This window comes from Quercus lobata, unplaced genomic scaffold (genome assembly GCF_001633185.2).
Source record: "Quercus lobata isolate SW786 unplaced genomic scaffold, ValleyOak3.0 Primary Assembly Scq3eQI_107, whole genome shotgun sequence".
NCBI lineage: Eukaryota > Viridiplantae > Streptophyta > Magnoliopsida > Fagales > Fagaceae > Quercus > Quercus lobata.
The window spans coordinates 457,665-475,328 of record NW_022154705.1 but is presented as its reverse complement, the minus strand read 5'-3'; the positions used below and the strand labels follow the sequence as shown (position 1 = coordinate 475,328).

The following is a 17,664-nucleotide window of genomic DNA, read 5'->3' as shown; positions in this document are numbered from 1 at the left end:
ATTCTTCATCAGATGAAGTCCTAGGGGTGTCATCGGTTCGGGTTGGTCCGTGTTGGAGGCAGTTTTTGCACCGAACATTGAATTTCAGTTTTAACCTAGACAGTCGATGGATAAGGCAGTCTTTGCACCAAATCAAGGATTTCGATTTTAACATATTCAACATCGAAACTGACTTATAAGGGAAGAACACCGGACCGACTGATTGAATTCGGTTTCGGTTTAGTTCTGTTGGGTTTCGGTGTTTGGGATGTGAGAAACAAAAGCAAGAAAAGAAAAAGAAGATGGGTTGTTTGGGATGGGAGAAACATAATCAAGAATATAGCAGCACCTGAAGGAGAGAGAAAACGTCAGTGCTAGAAGAAACGAAGCTTCGGTTTAGTTTTGTTAGGTTCTGGTGTTTGGGATGTGAGAAACAAAAGTAAGAAAAGAAGAAGAAGAAGAAGATGGGTGGGTTGGGATGAGAGAAAAAAAATAAACAATATAGCAGCACCTAAAGGAGAGAGAGAGAGCGTCAAACTCGTGTCTGACCCCTAAACTAGATCTTTCACTTAACACGTGTCTTTCATCCGTTTAAAAAATGGAGAGAACGGGAGGGGAGCCAGCCCCCTTTTTTGATAAATGAAAGAAGATAGCTACATATTGAACCTGGACCAGGAAGAAAATCGCCTCTGAGCACCCACTAAATGGATTGTTTATAAACAATACTTTTTCCATTTCGGGATATATATATATATATATATATTTGCTAAAAGAAAGGTTTAAGCAAATACACATTGAATAAGTACGAAAAAAGTAACAATCAAATAATCAAGTCTATCTTATATTTGGTTATGTATGGACTCGATTTGCAACAACCCCAAACGAGTATTGGGTTCGCACGTAAATGGCCCAAACAATATAATTTGTAGAGCGTGGGTTTGAAAGGGCTAGATTAACACTTTAAAAGAAAAACAATTCACCCAACATTTATAGATGGATTAAAACTGAGGTCAGTATGAGTCTCTCTTCGAGCAAGTGATGTTTTAAGTTTTTTTTTTTTTTTGGTCTGTCTTCCCTATATTCTTTTTTTTGTCTCTCTTTCTTTTTTTTTTTGTCCGTCCTCCCACTGGCGCAAGTTATTCTTTCATGTTATATACTGTCCCCTCCGTTCCATCTCCACCGCACACGTGTAGGTGGGTTCGGGGGACTTTTTTCTGTCCCATCTAGCACCTCCTGGAACCTCCTATGAGTAGCTGTAAGACTGCTTCATCACTGTTCAGGCATCACCTCCACATTAATGCGGCCAGAGAGTTGGTTGAAAGGCAATTAATGCGGAGGCAGCTGTAGTTATAGATATTTGTTTGCCTTTTCTTTCTTACCCTTAATCTCTTATCCCATCTTCAGCGGTGACATAGTTTCGAGGTTCGATTGTAACAAGATGGCGTCCTGATCGTCCTTGGACGCATACTGCCGAGGAGTATAGTGTCCTCGGACGAATACGGAACTCACCTTTCGTATTATTCACTATTCCTTTCGTGTGTTTACCCTTACGATCTGATTTGGGCCTCCTCGGACAAATTCGCATCCTTGGATGGGCTACAGGCCCAATTAAATTGACTTTAACAGCTCTGGTGACTGATTGGCCCCCACAATAGCCCCTCAAAATTTTGCTTTTCAACTCCTCGGGAGAAAAGGTGGATTTTGATGTCATAAGCCCACACCCGTTCGCGTTTTGGGGCATGCCTCTGACGCTTCAGTGTCTTGATTTTGGCAGCATTAAATTTTGGCAACGCCCTTGTCTCCCACGTTTGATGGCGAGATGTAAATCAGATGGTGGAGGGCTTATCTCGTTTTGTGAGTAGGAGCTTTACCGCTCACAACTCTCACATGACTATAAAGGCTTTCTTAAATTAATTATGTATCTTACCTTTGATAATCACATAGTTTCAGAGCTCATACATTGATCCTGCCTTTTTCTACTTTTGTCATTTTCCTGGCGTCTACAAATAATCGTATTTTGCTCGAGGCCCTTCCTTCGAACCTGTAAGTCTTCTTGACATTTTTACCATTTTCATCTTGAACCTAACAGTTTCTCCACTAAATCCTTTAGAAAAATGGGGAAACAAAAGAATCCATTTCAATGTCTAGTTGAATCCGAGGATTCCCTCAACGGTGGGTATGAGGTACGCAGCCCAAGGGAAATGGGCTGATGCTAGACAAACCGGTGAAGTAGTTATTCCTATGATTGCCTTTATAGAAGGCGGGATGACTATCCCCATGGGTAGTATCACTAGGAATTACCTTAACTTCTTTAGGCTATACCCCACCTAGTGTGCTCCAAATATGTTTAGGGTCCTGGGAAGTATAGATGCTTTGAATAAGAGAATGGACCTAAAGCTAACCCATCATGACGTGAATTGGGTGTACAATCTCCATCACTTAACCGGACAAGGGTATTATCTCAAGTCGAGATATCCCGAGGTAAGGCTAATTCAGTGCCTTCCCACTTCTAACAAGAACCTAAAGGAGGATTTCCTTATTCTTTCTGGGGAATGGCACAATGGTCTGCCTTGCCCCACAGTAGAGGGAACACCAGGTGGGAGTGTAGTCATAGATCTATAACATTTAGTTTGCACGCACATTTTGTTTACTGTTTTTTTTTTTTTTTTTTTTTTTAATTTCTATCTCCAACAACGCTCATCTTCGACTCAACGGTTTTGCAGATAGACGTTACACGAAACCCAATCTTAAGTTAGTCAATAAGGCGAGCTTGGATAAGTTACTGAGAGCCGAGATATATGTGAATGAAGCTGACGGACAGCTCTGGCCAGCACACTTAATTCTCGGCTATACCCCCCTATCTTTTGCTTTTCAAGCGCCGAAGTGCGTGATCAGAGCTCGTGACCCTCAACTTCACCGTATCAATGTTGCCTACGAAGGGTTCATTGTTCCAGAAGGCATTCTGCTTCCCCAGTATACATCTCGCACGGAGCCTCTTTTCGTAGCCAGCGTCTCGGCATGAACTTCTTCATCCTTGCCTACCCTCAAAGAAAAGGAAATTGAAAGGAGAAAGGAAGAGGAAAAAGATGAGGAAGAAGTTGTAGAGGTCTCTAAATCCTCGGACGACTTTGGGATTTTTGATCAACCCATTAACTCCGGGGAAGATCCTGATGAGATGGGGATACAGAGAAAACCCCAGAGAAGCTTGCTGGAGTTGATGGAAGGCCAGCCGGGAAAGAGTGCACCTGCAAAATCAACACCATCCCAAGCTTCATCTCTTCCCGCTAGGTCTCCTTCTCCTGCTCCTCACCAACCTCCTCGTCAATCTCCTCAGCCAGCCCTTCCTAACGCTGTCGAGTTACAAAGGCGCAAGGAACAGAAGGGCAAGGAGGTGGCAGACATGGGCAAGTCCCATCCTACTCGTGAGGAGGATGCCCAACAAGCTGCAAAGCTGCAAAAAACTAGGCACCAAGTTGTGCGGGGTCAAGAGAGATCTGATTCCCAACTTTCTGAACCACAAGCATGGTTGCCAGCACTTATGCACGGTGGGGAGCCCCTGTGAGACAATGCATCTATAAGGGACTTCAACGGCGGCATAGGGTGTCACGTAGCCTCGGCCATAGAGGAGGCCTTACTGCTCCCAATAAATGTGGCCGAAATAAAGAATATGAGGAAGAATGAACTCATCCTCGACAATAAAAGATATTTGGGCATGGCAAGGAGTTGACTTTTTGTCTTTTTCCTTCTATGATCATTACTCACCAATATGCACTCTTCTTTGACTATAGTGTTAATCTCTTTTCTACAGATTATCCAAAATACTTTCAAGCTAGATGAGATGCTCAACACCTGTTCCGATCAGCTAGACGATGAAAGGAAAAGATAGACAATGGCTGTACAGACCTTGTCCAAATTTGAACAGGACTTGGCCGATGTAAGGAAAAAGTTACAGGCTGAAGAGCAAGCTCGCAAGAGCGCCGAGTCGGCACTAGAAGGCTACCAAAAGCAGGCCGAGGACCAGGGGAACCGCCTGTGTGAGGCGAATGTCGAACTAAAGAAGGCTCAGGAACAAGTCCTAGTTCTTAAATAACATTCGGAGGAAACTCAAAAGCTAAGGGAGCAAGCTGAAAATTCCAGGGAGCAAGCCGAGAAAGCAAAAACCGAGGCCAAACGGGCAATGAATGAAGCTGAGTAGAGAGGCTATGAGGTTGGTATAGCTGAGACTGAGGAGGCTTTGAGAGCCGAGGTTCCGGTGGTGTGCCGTATCTACTACGCAAAAACTTGGGATGAGGCCCTTAACCGTGCTGGGGTGGAGGCTTCATCTGAGTTACATAAGCCAGAGAACGTATTCTATCCTGAGGCGATCTGTCCGTCAGCTCTTCTACCCCATCAAGCTGAAGCTCCTCCTCCAGCTGTTAACCCCAATGAGGAGGTTTTGCCTCACAATTTTCCCCTCTCTGGCCAGCCAGAATCAGCCAAAAGGGGAATTGCCCTTCCAGGAGCTTCCTTGGACAAGACCGCAACTGCTTCGGAGGCAGAGACGACCTCCCAAACTTTTCAACAGGATTTGGCTTCCACAGTCTTGCCAACTGGGGGCATTTCTAAAGATAAAGAGAAAATCACTACTTCAGAGGTAGACAAATCTGCCAGCCAGGCCCCTAAGATCCAACTTAGATTAAAAAAGTAGGAATTGTTTTGTAGTCCAATTAGAAATTGAGTAAGGACTCTCATGTTTATTTTCTAACCACTCTTGCTGCTTTATGTTAATTTTGTACTTGTTCACCGTGTCACTGTAATTTGGATGGACTCATTTCAACTATCTTTTGTTTGCATGGGGCAATTCTACTTATAAACATCGTCAATTGGCAACTAAAAATAGATGTTAAGCATTAATACAACGGGGTCTTCGGGAGACGTTTTAGATACGCACGTATTCTTTCCAATCAATTGTAGCTTTTTATAAAAGTTCAAAAACTGGATGAAATTATGCCTTCAGTACCTCGATTGTACATTAAATGACGTTTATAGATTCCTTTTTAATACTTCAATACATGTTATAGGGCGTTGATTTCCACTAAGTTTGTGATCCGAGGACCTGACATAACTTAGTTTCTGTTCAACACTTTAATACATATCATAGGGTGTTAATTTCCGCTAAGTTTGTGGTCTGAGGACCTGACATAACTTAGTTTCTGTTCAACACTTTAATACATATCACAGGGTGTTAATTTCCACTAAGTTTGTGGTCCGAGGACTTGACATAACTTAGTTTCTGTTTAACATTTCAATACATATCATAGGACGTTAATTTCCACTAAGTTTGTGATCCGAGGACCTGACATAACTTAGTTTCTATTTAACATTTCAATACATATCATAGGACGTTAATTTCCACTAAGTTTGTGATCCGAGGACCTGACATAACTTAGTTTCTGTTTAACATTTCAATACATATTATTTGGCATGGGAACACAGGATGCATTACTAATGTAAATTAAAAGAAAAATCCAAACTAGACGACTCTTATTAATAATAATACCTCTTGAGGTTATTTACATTCCAAGGATGGAGTACAGCTCTTTCATCTAAGTCTTCCAGGTAGTAGGCTCCTATTCCAGCTATAGAAGTAATTCGATAGGGCCCTTCCCAGTTAGGTCCCAACTTTCCCCAGGCTGGATTCTTGGTAGCTCCCAGAACCTTTCTCGGCACCAGATCTCCTACAGATAACGGTCACAGCTTCACATTAACATCATAGCCTCGCTTGAGCTTATGCTGGTAGTATGCCAATCGAACCATTGCACTCTCTCTTCGCTCTTCGATTAAGTCCAGACTCTTTTCCAACAGCCTATCGTTACTGTCCGTGGAAAAGGTGCTAGTTCTTAATGTAAGGAACCCAGTTTCCAGAGGGACGACGGCCTCAGCTCCATACGTCATGGAAAAAGGAGTCTCTCTTGTTGACTGTCGAGGTGTTGTTCGATAGGTCCAAAGGACATGGGGCAACTCCTCCACCCACTTTCCCTTTGTGTCGTCTAACCTCTTTTTAAGACCACTGACTATTACTTTATTAACAGCTTCTGTTTGCCCGTTTCCTTGAGGATAGGCCGGAGTGGAGTATCTGTTCTTGATGCCTAATTCTGAACAGTATTCCCTGAAGGCCTTATTGTCAAATTGAAGGCCGTTATCTGAGACAAGGGTGCGTGGAGTTCCAAATCGCATGACAATATTCTTCCAGATAAACTTCTTAACATCCGCGTCTCTGATATTAGCCAAAGGCTCCGCTTCAACCCACTTAGTGAAGTAATCTATGCCGACCAGCAAGTACTTCTTGTTCCCCATGGCCTTAGGAAAAGGGCCGACAATATCCAGCCCCCACTGAGCAAATGGCCAAGGGCTGGAGAGAGGGTTGAGAGTTCCTCCCGGCTGGTGGATGTTTGGGGCGAATCTCTGGCACTGGTCACATTTCCTAACATACTCCTGTGCTTCCTTCTGCATACTTGGCCACCAATATCCTTGCGTAATCGCCCGGTGCGATAGGGATCTTCCTCCTGTGTGACTTCTGCAGATACCTTCATGCAGCTCTTCCAGGATTGACTCTGTCGCATCGAGATGCACACAAAGCAGGTACGGTCCAGAAAAAGACCGTCTGTATAACTTCTTGTCCTCTGATAACCAAAAACGAGGAGCTTGCTTGCGTACTTTCTCAACCTCTGCTTTTTCTTCGGGCAAGATGTCACTTTCAAGATATTTTGATACAGGATCCATCCAACTTGGCACTGAGCTGATTTGATAAACTTCGCAGACCTCATTTTCCAGTGAGGAGGGGGTATGTAAGTCTTCGACGATGATTACCTGAGGAAAATCCCGCACCGAGGAGGTGGCTAGGGTTGCCAGTGAATTGGCGTGAGAATTTTCGCCTCGGAGGACATGCGACAGATCGAAAGACTCGAACTTCATCTTCATACGTCTAACTTGATTTAAGTATCCCTGCATTCTCGGGTCCCGAGCCTCCAACTCTCCCTTCATCTGGCCAATTACTAGCCTTGAGTCCGAGAATATTTCTACTACCTTCCCATTCATTTTCTGCACCATGCTCATTCCCATCAATAGGGCTTCGTATTCTGCTTCATTATTAGTGGCCGAAAATCCCAGCCTCAGAGATTTCTCAATGATAACACCTTCTGGGGATATCAAAACTAACCCCAGTCCTGCACCCCGTTGATTGGAAGCTCCATCCACATATACTCGCCAGGAAGGAGAATGTTGTGTGGAGATTGATCCAACCGATTTTTCATCCATGTTATTTTGGCTCATGCTAGCTTCTTCTGGGCATTCAGCGAACTCGGCCACTAGATCGGCAAGGACCTGTCCTTTCACCAAGGTGCGCGGCATATATTTGATATCGAAAGCACCTAGGATTGTGCCCCACTTTGCAATCCTTCCAGTGTAATCGGCACTTCTGAGTATGGACTTAAGAGGTAGCTGGGTTAAGACAATTACAGTATGGGCTTGAAAGTAGTGCGGAAGTTTACGTGTTGCATGGACCACCGCCAAGATAGCCTTTTCCAAGGACAAGTACCTCACTTCGACTTCATGAAGAGACTTACTTACATAGTAAACTAGCCTTTCGACGCCATTGTCCTCTCGTATCAAAACAAAGCTGACTGCATGGGGGGCGACTGCCAAATAAGCAAACAACACTTCATCCACCTTGGGGCTAGACATGATCGGCAGCCGGGACAAGTACCTCTTCAACTATTGAAACGCCACATCACACTCCTCGGTCCATTCAAATCCCTTCCACTTGTGCAGAAGAAGAAAAAAGGGGCGACACCTCTTGGCCGATTTAGAGATAAATCGGTTCAATGCAGCAATCATTCCGGTTAATCTTTGCACCTCCTTCGGGTTCCGAGGCGCTTGTAAATCCTTGATGGCCCTGATCTGGTCCGGGTTCACTTCAATACCTCTATGAGTCACCATGTACCCCAAGAATTTTCCCGAGCTTACACCAAAGGAGCACTTTGAAGCATTCAAACGCAGCCTGTGCTTTCTCAGGATTTCAAAGATATTTGTAAGATCTTCCACATGCTCGGATGCCACTTTACTTTTTACCATCATATCATCAATGTAAACTTCGAGGTTCCTGCCCAGTTGCGGTTCGAACATCTTTGTCATCATCCGTTGATAGGTAAATCCTGCATTTTTCAAACCAAATGGCATCACCTTGTAATGGTAGTTTCCAATTGGGGTAACAAAAGCAGTTTTTTCCTGGTCATCGGCGGCCAACGGTATTTGGTGATATCCTTGGAAAGCATCCAAGAAACTCATCCTAGGATGACCCACGATTGTATCCACCAACTGGTCTATCTTCGGCATAGGAAATGGATCCTTGGGACAAGCCTTATTGAGATCCGTGAAGTCCACACATACCCGCCACTTTCCAGTCTTCTTTTTTACCACCACCGTATTGGCTAACCATTGAGGATAAAAGACCTCTTTGATAGCCCCAGCTTGCTTTAGCTTGGCCACCTCACTCCTGACAGTCTCGGCATGTTCTTTTGATGGTCGCCGAGGTGGCTGCCTTTTGGGAACAATGGAAGGATTCACGTTTAGCCGATGACAAATAAAACTCGGATCTATGCCTGGGGCCTCGTAGGGACTCCATGAGAACACGTCTATGTTTGCTCTAAGGAATTCCAGCAATATTTCCTTTTCTTGCGAAGGCAGTTTAGCCCCTACCTGGAAGAACTTTTCCGGGTCATCTGCAATAACTATTCTCTCCAGCTGTTCACATTTTACCTCGTCGGCTGGCACGTCCAGAGGTAACTCTGGGGGTTTTAACTGCTATAACCCCTTGTCGGCAGTAGCCGAGGCCTCTGCTTCTGGCCGATGTTGTATAGCCGCTACCAAGCATTGCCGAGCTGCAATCTGGTTTCCTACGATCTCCGCCACCTTGCCATCTGATGGGTATTTCACTTTTTGGTGGAAAGTGGATGAAACTGCTCCCAAGGCGTGAAGCCAAGGTCTGCCCATGATCGCCGTGTATGGCGAGAAAACATCTACCACAATGAAGTCCACCTCCACCACATCCACACCGGCTTGCACAGGTAATCTGATTAGCCTTTTCGGAGCTACCATCCTTCCTTCGAAACTCACTAGGGGGGAGCTGTATGGTGTTAAATCCTCCTGCTTCAGGCACAGCCCCTTATATAGTTCGGGAACATTACATCCGCCGCACTACCTTGATCTATCATCACTCTTTTAACATCGTACCCACTAATTCTCAACGTGACCACCAGGGCATCGTCATGGGGCTGTATAGTTCCAATCTTATCATCATCTGAAAAGCCCAGAACCAGGGGGACGTCCACCCTGGCTCTCTTCAGTGCCTGGCAATCATCCTCGGCCAGGGGCCGATACACCGATAGTACCCTGGAAGGACAAGACCCAGTCCTCCCTGGGGCAGTAAAAATAACGTTTATCGTTCCAAGAGGAAGCCTTAAAGAAGCGTCCCCACGTATCTCTGGGCCCGCTTGACTTGCCCTATCGCTAGAATGATGCAAGAATTGCTTCAATCTCCCTTCTCGGACCAGCTGTTCTAAATGGTCCCACAGATTCCTGCACTCCTCCGTCGTGTGCCCATGATCCTGATGGTAGTGGCAATACAAGTTTGGGTTGCGTTTTCTGGGCTTGCCCGCCATCTTATTCGACCACTTGAAAAAGGGCTCATTCTTTATTTTCTGCAGAACCTGCTGCACTGGCTCCCGAAACATTGCATTGACCGCTTGGGTATCTGCAGATCCTGATTGTCTAACGAAGTCTCTCCGAGGTCGGTTATTGTTGTAACGGTCCGACCTGAAATCCCTCCTCTCCTGAGGGACTACCTTGGCTTTTCCTTTTCCCTGAAGTTGATCCTCTTCAACTCTTCTATACTTATCAATTCTATCCATCAACTGGTGTACGCTGGTTACCGGTTTACCAGTTAGGGATTTCCTTAAGTCATGATTAGTTGGGAAGCCAGCTTTGAAAGTACTTATGGCCACGTCGTCATTCTTTCCTTCTATCTCGTTGAACATTTCCCAATACCTATCTGAGTAAGCCTTGAGAGTTTCACCCTCTCGCATAGACATAGACAACAGGGATCGCAAAGATCGAGGCACCCTGCTGCAGGTGATAAAGCGAGCGTCAAAGGCCCCAGTAAGGGTTTTGAAAGACCCAATAGAATTGGCCTTTAACCCATTGAACCACCTCATCGCCGCCGGACCCAAACTTGATGGAAAAACCTTACACATCAAGGCTTAGTCTCTGGAATAAATAGCCATTTTCTGGTGAAAATGGCTAACATGCTCCACCGGGTCTAACCGTCCGTCGTACAGAGCGAATGTAGGCTAGTGGAACCGCCGAGGAAGAGCTGCATCTTCTATGCTCCTTGTAAAAGGTGATTTGGAAACCTGGCTCAGCACTTTGTTCATGGCGCTATTACCCAAGCCCCTACTAGGCGAGCTTCTGTGCTTATGCCGATGGTCGCGTTCCTCTTCATAGGAGAAAGTCTCACTAGGTGGAGTTCGTGACCTCCGCCTATAACTGGCTCCATCCATCTCCTCGGACGATGGTTCGGAATCGGGTGGGAAACGTTCACGTCGTGCATGGCGCAACTTCCTTTTCAACACGTCAATCTTGCGCTGGAGGTCCCTATCATTCTTTATGTGGGAAACATGGCTCTTCCCCCAAGAATGACTCTTGGAGGTATGAGTTGTGTGTACACTCCCCTCCCGGCCTTCCCTCCGCTTGGGACCCCGATGGGGATCACCATGCTGGGAGCCCCTTGACTCCGCTTGGCGTGGGTTACCATCTAGTTGACGTAGGCCTGTTTCCTCCATTATGAACGTTGCACCGAATTTCTCTCAGGTTAACTCAAGTCCTTCCCATAGACGGTGCCAATTGTATGGACTCGATTTGCAACAACCCCAAATGAGTATTGGGTTCACACGTAAATGGCCCAAACAATATAATTTGTAGAGCGTGGGTTTGAAAGGGCTAGATTAACGCTTTAAAAGAAAAACGATTCACCCAACGTTTATAGATGGATTAAAACTGAGGTCAGTATGAGTCTTTCTTTGGGCAAGTGATGTTTTAAGTTTTTTTTTTTTTTTTTGGTCTGTCTTCCCTGTATTCTTTTTTTGTCTCTCTTTCTTTTTTTTTTGTCTGTCCTCCCACTGGCGCAAGTTATTCTTTCATGTTATAAACTATCCCCTCCGTTCCATCTCCATCGCACACGTGTAGGTGAGTTCGGGGGACTTCTTTCTGTCTCATCTAACACCTCCTAGAACCTCCTATGAATAGCTGTAAGGCTGCTTCATCACTGTTCAGGCATCACCTCCACATTAATGCGGCCAGAGAGTTGGTTGAAAGGCAATTAATGCGGAGGCAGTTGTAGTTATAGATATTTGTTTGCCTTTTCTTTCTTACCCTTGGTCTCTTATCCCATCTTCAGCGGTGACATAGTTCCGAGGTTCGATTGTAACAAGATGGCGTCCTGATCGTCCTTGGACGCATACTGCCGAGGAGTATGGTGTCCTCGGACGAATACGGAACTCACCTTTCGTATTATTCACTATTCCTTTCGTGTGGTTACCCTTACGATCTGACTTGGGCCTCCTCGGACAAATTCGCATCCTTGGATGGGCTACAGGCCCAATTAAATTGACTTTAACAGCTCTGGTGACTGACCAGCCCCCACAGGTTATTTATATGATATATTATATATTTGTATCAGTTTTAATAATAGTTTATATTTATTATATGTTATATGTTTATATGTTTATCAATTTTTACAATATTATATAAAAAATGATTATTACAATAATTTTATCAATTTTTAAGTCCATCCATATTTTACAATAATTTTATAAAAAAAAAATTGGTAACAAGTTATTACTTGTGCAAAAAGTGATATCTATTTTTTTTTTTTTTAAGAATAAAAGGCAAAAATTGATGTTAATTGTCTGGTGAAACTGTTGTAAAAATATAGTCTTTAATTTAAATTATTTAATGACAATAACAAAAAGAAAAATCAAATTGTTCCACGTATATGACTAGAAGGAAACTAGAGTAGCTTCGCTTTTGTTTTTGCTTTTAAAGACAACTTTAATATCTAGCCCACCACGTGTAAGACTTGGAGCACACTATAATCTCAAAATAAAATTTCTTGGACAGTAAAACATCACGAAGGACAGTGAAAAATCTCTGCCACTACACACAAATAATATTAAAAATTTGAAAAATGTTATTCTTTTAAATGCCACTAATACGATCTGCAGAATTACCTATCGAATTAGAATATCAAAATGTCACATAATATCATATTACTTTTTTTTTTTTTTTTTTTGATAAATAATATCATATTACTTGGTCCAAGAGAAATGACAAGTCGCAAAAATAAAAGCACTGTGAAACACCACATGATGTCTCTTTAACTGATAATTGTTTCTAGTAAAGCTTTTACAGTTTTGTTAGTGTGTGTAATACTAATATGTGAGAGGATTAGCTGATCTTCCCTTACACCAGGATAATGTCATCCTAATGAGGCGAGTTCAGCATCCATTAACCCCATGCAATGCCATTGGTTTTTTCCCGTTTTCAACAATTTGAACACCATTTGATTGCATGACATCAAACTAGCAGTTATCAATTGCTCCAGATTTTATTAAGGCAGCTTATTTGGATAAAATACTTGATTACAAAGCACAAGCAAGTTAAAACTGCCCTCCAATTCATAGAACTGGACATAATTGGAAGGGAAGATATCACTATGACCCAAAAAATGATGCATTGTTCCTGTAAGGTTCCATTTGAAAATCAAGACAAAATATAGAACAAACCTGGAAAGCAGGTCCACCCTCGGCAGGATTCATGAACAATCTTCTAAAAATGACGTCAGTTGGGGGAAGTTCCACAAAATTGAGCAAGTTCTATATCTATATCTATATAATAACTAATAGTTGAAATGTTTGACTTTTTGTTGACTGCATCTCATTGCGCCACGTGTTTACATAAATTGCAGCCACGTTTACATCTAAAAACACCCAAAGATTGTGACTTTTCATGTAATTCAATTTGTTTTAAATATAGTTTTTAAGAATTAACTATAAGTTTTTAAGAACTAACTATAAATAACACTAAAAACTCCCAATCACATTCTATTTATTTTTGGTTTGTTTTAGAAACTCTTACAGAAAAAACGTATATATCATATCAAAATCCTTCGTATCCTATTTCTCAAAAAATTAAAAAATTCCTTCATATCCTAAACACTTCACATGAAGAACTCCCCGATGACATTTTGAATGTCGTGTGACTTTCATTGGACATGCCCAATTTTAAATGCATCTGTCGATGTTGTTCAAGGTGGCTGATCTGTTGAGATGTGAGCATTTGGTGTTAACAAAGGTGATTACATGTTTGAATAATTAAAATTTCTAATATTACGTGTTTATTTTTAGTTTATGGGTATTTCGCATTTTTGTTGCTATCTAATGATATTCTATACAATCAGGGTGCAGCAATTGACTGCATACTTGGAGAGATAGTTCACAGTAAGTAAATCCATGACAACGCCAACAGACTATGTCCAGTGTGACAGACATTTTCTGACAAAGGTATCATTCTCTTCTCTCTTAATGCATAAACAAATTCTCTATGTATACTTTTCACGTTCCCTACTAAATTCCTTTCCTTCCTCTGCGTCTCAACATTTCCACCTGATACTTCTTTTTTCCTTTTTCTTTTTCCGATTCCTAGTAAACCACCAATCATGCATTTACAAGTCCTTGGTAAAAAAATAAAAACAAAAAATAAAAATAAAAACTTTGATTGCCATATATCCATGGATTGCCATCGAGAAAAAAAGTCTCTTAATTCCTCTAGAAAATTCTTCATTTTAGTTATGCTAAAACAAGTATTAGACTTCACCAATCTTTTTGATTTTTTTGGGAACATAGAGGAGTCATATAATGAAATAAAAAAAATAATCCAGTAGACAAATAGACAATTTGATTAACTTGGAGGCATAATTGAATTTTATCCTTAGACAAGTTCTACAAATAGCGATTTCGTAGAAGACCCACAAGTTTATTATGTTTCTAAGAAAAATGAAAAAGAAGAAGTTGAAAAGAAGTTACCAAATTAATATGAACTGCTATTTATACTGAAATGATTGTGACCCTTCAATAGTTACTTTTCCATTAATATGCACATTTTCGGTCGATAGATACATTTTCATTAAATATGCCAATTTCATTCAATAGACTCGTCTTTAGTCAAGGGGTATCTTTTCATTCAATAGACACCTTTAATATGTATCCAATATCAAAGGTTATGACCCTTCAATAGACCCCTTTTGGTATATCCAATATAAAATGTTATAACTTTTCAATAGGCACATTTTGGTATATATATTACAATCTATCTTGTATACACCTATCTATATATACAACACTAACTAAACAAGAGACACAACATTGAACATTCTTTCTCTTATTCATTCCCACAAAAAACTAATAAAACTTTGTACTATTTTTTAAATATAATTTTTTATAATTTCATGCATTTTTACTTACTACTCTAACTAAAAAATAATGTTTTTTTTTTCTTGATACTCATCCAGCGGCTATTCCCGTGCATTGCACGGATTAGCGACTAGTATATATATAAAACTGAAACTTTTAAAGCTCCCACAATTTTCCACGTTAGCACAATATTAAAAAAAAAAAAAAAAAAAAAAAAAAAAAAAAAAAACATAAACATAAACAAAAAAAAACTTTTTAAGACTAAAAAAAAAAACGGCATTATTAAAAAAAAAAAAAAAAAAAAAAAAAAAAAAAAAAAAACCCTCTCCCCAAAACCAAAACCCGATAAAAAAAAATAAAAAAAAAAATAAAAACACTCTCCCCCTTAAACGCAAACACAATAACACAAACTCCTTCTTCAAACCCCTAAACTATAGTCCACGGGCGCCAGCCAACCCACTCCTTTAGTGGCAAAAAGTTTTTGATTTTGAGACTTTACCATCAGACTAGATTCTCTTCGCAAACATTACCGATAAGTTTTTTTTTTTTTTTTTTTTTTGGTTTTATAATTTGGGTTGTTAAATATGATTTTGGGTTTCATTTTTGGTTGTTAAATATGATTTAGGGTTTCATTTTTGGTTGTTAAATATGATTTAGGGTTTCGGTTAGGAGTTTTTCTTTTGAATAATTAGCTTAGATTGATGGGTTTGGAGCCCGTAGTGGGTTTTATTAATTTCAATTATTGGCCGCCTGAAAATCCAGCTGGGATTTTAGAGTTGTTATTCTGTTTCATTGTTAATACTGACGGCTATAGGCGTGTCTCTTTGCTAATAACTTTGTTATGTTATTCTGTTTCATTAGACCCAGGGGTATTTTGATACAAAATTTATACGAGTTTTTTTTCTTTTCTTCCTAAAAAATTTTGCATTTGTTTCTTTGATCTCTTAATGTGCCATCTACAAGTTTTCATGCACACACGCCAACATTTGATTCAGGGCAAAATTCTTGGCCAATCGGACCAAGGGGCAATTTAGTACCAAAAAAAATCAAGTTTTTTTTTTTTTTTTTTTTTTTTTTTTTTTTTTTTTTTTTTTTTTTTTTTTCTAACCATTTGTTTCATGGTCCACTATATATGCTCTCGACACGTTTTCATGCAAAAACGCTGATATAGGATTCAGGTAAAAATTCTTGAACAATCTGAACCAAGGGCATTTTCGAACAAAATTGATACGAGTTTTTTTTTTCTTTTCTTTATAAAGAATTTTGTAATTGTTTCTTGGACCACTTAATGTGCTGTCTACAATTTTTCAAGCACCCATGCCGACATTTGATTCAGGTCAAATTTCTTGACCAGTCGGACCTTAGGGCAATTTAGTACGAAAAAAATAGATTTTTTTCTTTTTTTTTTTTTCAAAAGAAATTTCTATTTGTTTCTTGGAACTCTATATATGCTGTCTAAATTTTTTCAAGCATAAACGCCGATATTTGATTAAGGTCAAAATTCTTGTCCAATCTGACCCCGGGGCATTTTCGTACAAAATTGATACGAGTTTTTTTCTTTTTTTTCTAAAGAATTTTCCATTTGTTTCTTCGACCTCTTTATATACTTTCTACAAGTTTTCATGTAAAAACGCTGATATTGGATTCAAGTTAAGATTCTTGAACAACCTAACCCAGGGGTATTTTGATACAAAATTGATACGAGTTTTTTTCTCTTTTCTTTCTAAAGAATTTAGCATTTGTTTCTTGGTCTTCTTTATATGCTATCTACCAGTTTTCATGCAAAAATGCTGATATTAGATTCAGGTTAAGATTCTTGAACAATCTGACCCAAGGGTATTTTGATACAAAATTTATACGAGTTTTGTTTTCTTTTCTTCCTAAAAAATTTTGCATTTGTTTCTTGGACCTCTTAATGTGCCATCTAAGTTTTCATGCACACACGCCGACATTTGATTCAGGGCAAAATTCTTGGCCAATCGGACCAAGGGGCAATTTAGTACCAAAAAAAATCAAGTTCTTTTTTTTTTTTTTTTTTCTAACCATTTGTTTCATGGTCCACTATATATGCTCTCGACACGTTTTCATGCAGAAACGCTGATATAGGATTCAGGTAAAAATTCTTGAACAATCTAAACCAGGGGCATTTTCGAACAAAATTGATACGAGTTTTTTTTTTCTTTTCTTTATAAAGAATTTTGTAATTGTTTCTTGGACCACTTAATGTGCTGTCTACAATTTTTCAAGTACTCATGCCGACATTTGATTCAGGTCAAATTTCTTGACCAGTCGGACCTTAGGGCAATTTAGTACGAAAAAAATAGATTTTTTTCTTTTTTTTTTTCCAAAAGAAATTTCTATTTGTTTCTTGGAACTCTATATATGCTGTCTAAATTTTTTCAAGCAAAAACGCCGATATTTGATTCAGGTCAAAATTCTTGTCCAATCTAACCCCGGGGGCATTTTCGTAAAAAATTGATGCGAGTTTTTTTTTTTTTTTTTTTTTTTCGAAAGTATTTTGCATTTGTTTCTTGGATCTCTTAATGTGCTATCTACAATTTTTCGTGCATACATGCCGACATTTGACCCAAGTCAAAATTCTTGACTAGAAGGACCAAAGGACAATTCAGATTAAAAAAAAGTCGATTATTGTTCTTCAAAGAATTTTCCATTTGTTTCTTCGACCGCCACATATGCTATCTACAAGTTTTCATGCAAAAAGGTCGATATTGGATTCAGGTCAAAGTTCATGACCCAAGGGCATTTTCGTACAAAATTGATACGAGTTATTTTTCTTTTCTTTCAAAAGAATTTAGCATTCGTTTCGTGGACCTATTAATGTGTTATCTACAATTTTTCATGCACACATGCCAACATTTGATTCAGGTCGAAATTCTTAACCAGTCGGACCTATGGGCATTTTTGTATAAAACAAATCTCGAGTTTTTTTTTTTTTTTTGCTAAAGAAGTTTCCATTTGTTTCTTGGACTACTATAGATGCTATCTAAAATTTTTCATGCAAAAACCCCGATATTGGATTCAAGTAAAAAATTCTTGACCAATCTGACCCAGGGGCATTTTCATACAAAATTGTTATGAGTTTTTTTTTTTCTTTTCTTTC

General features: G+C 40.2%; 2 protein-coding genes across 2 annotated transcripts; one reads left to right on the top strand and one right to left on the bottom strand.

Annotated features, from left to right (window-relative positions):
• Positions 1–3,154: 3,154 nt before the first annotated feature.
• Positions 3,155–3,541, top strand: LOC115972867 (protein TonB-like). The gene has a single exon (XM_031093101.1). It carries the CDS (start codon positions 3,155–3,157, stop codon positions 3,539–3,541), a length of 387 nt encoding a protein of 128 aa, XP_030948961.1.
• A 5,626-nt stretch (positions 3,542–9,167) lies between these two features.
• LOC115972865 lies at positions 9,168–10,268 on the bottom strand. Its single transcript, XM_031093100.1, has one exon. It carries the CDS (start codon positions 10,266–10,268, stop codon positions 9,168–9,170), a length of 1,101 nt encoding a protein of 366 aa, XP_030948960.1.
• Between the last annotated feature and the right edge of the window lie 7,396 nt (positions 10,269–17,664).

Coding starts and splice junctions, on each gene's coding strand:
- LOC115972867 (XM_031093101.1), top strand. CDS start 3,155: ATGGGGATACAGAGAAAACCCCAGAGAAGCTTGCTGGAGTTGATGGAA.
- LOC115972865 (XM_031093100.1), bottom strand. CDS start 10,268: ATGTGTAAGGTTTTTCCATCAAGTTTGGGTCCGGCGGCGATGAGGTGG.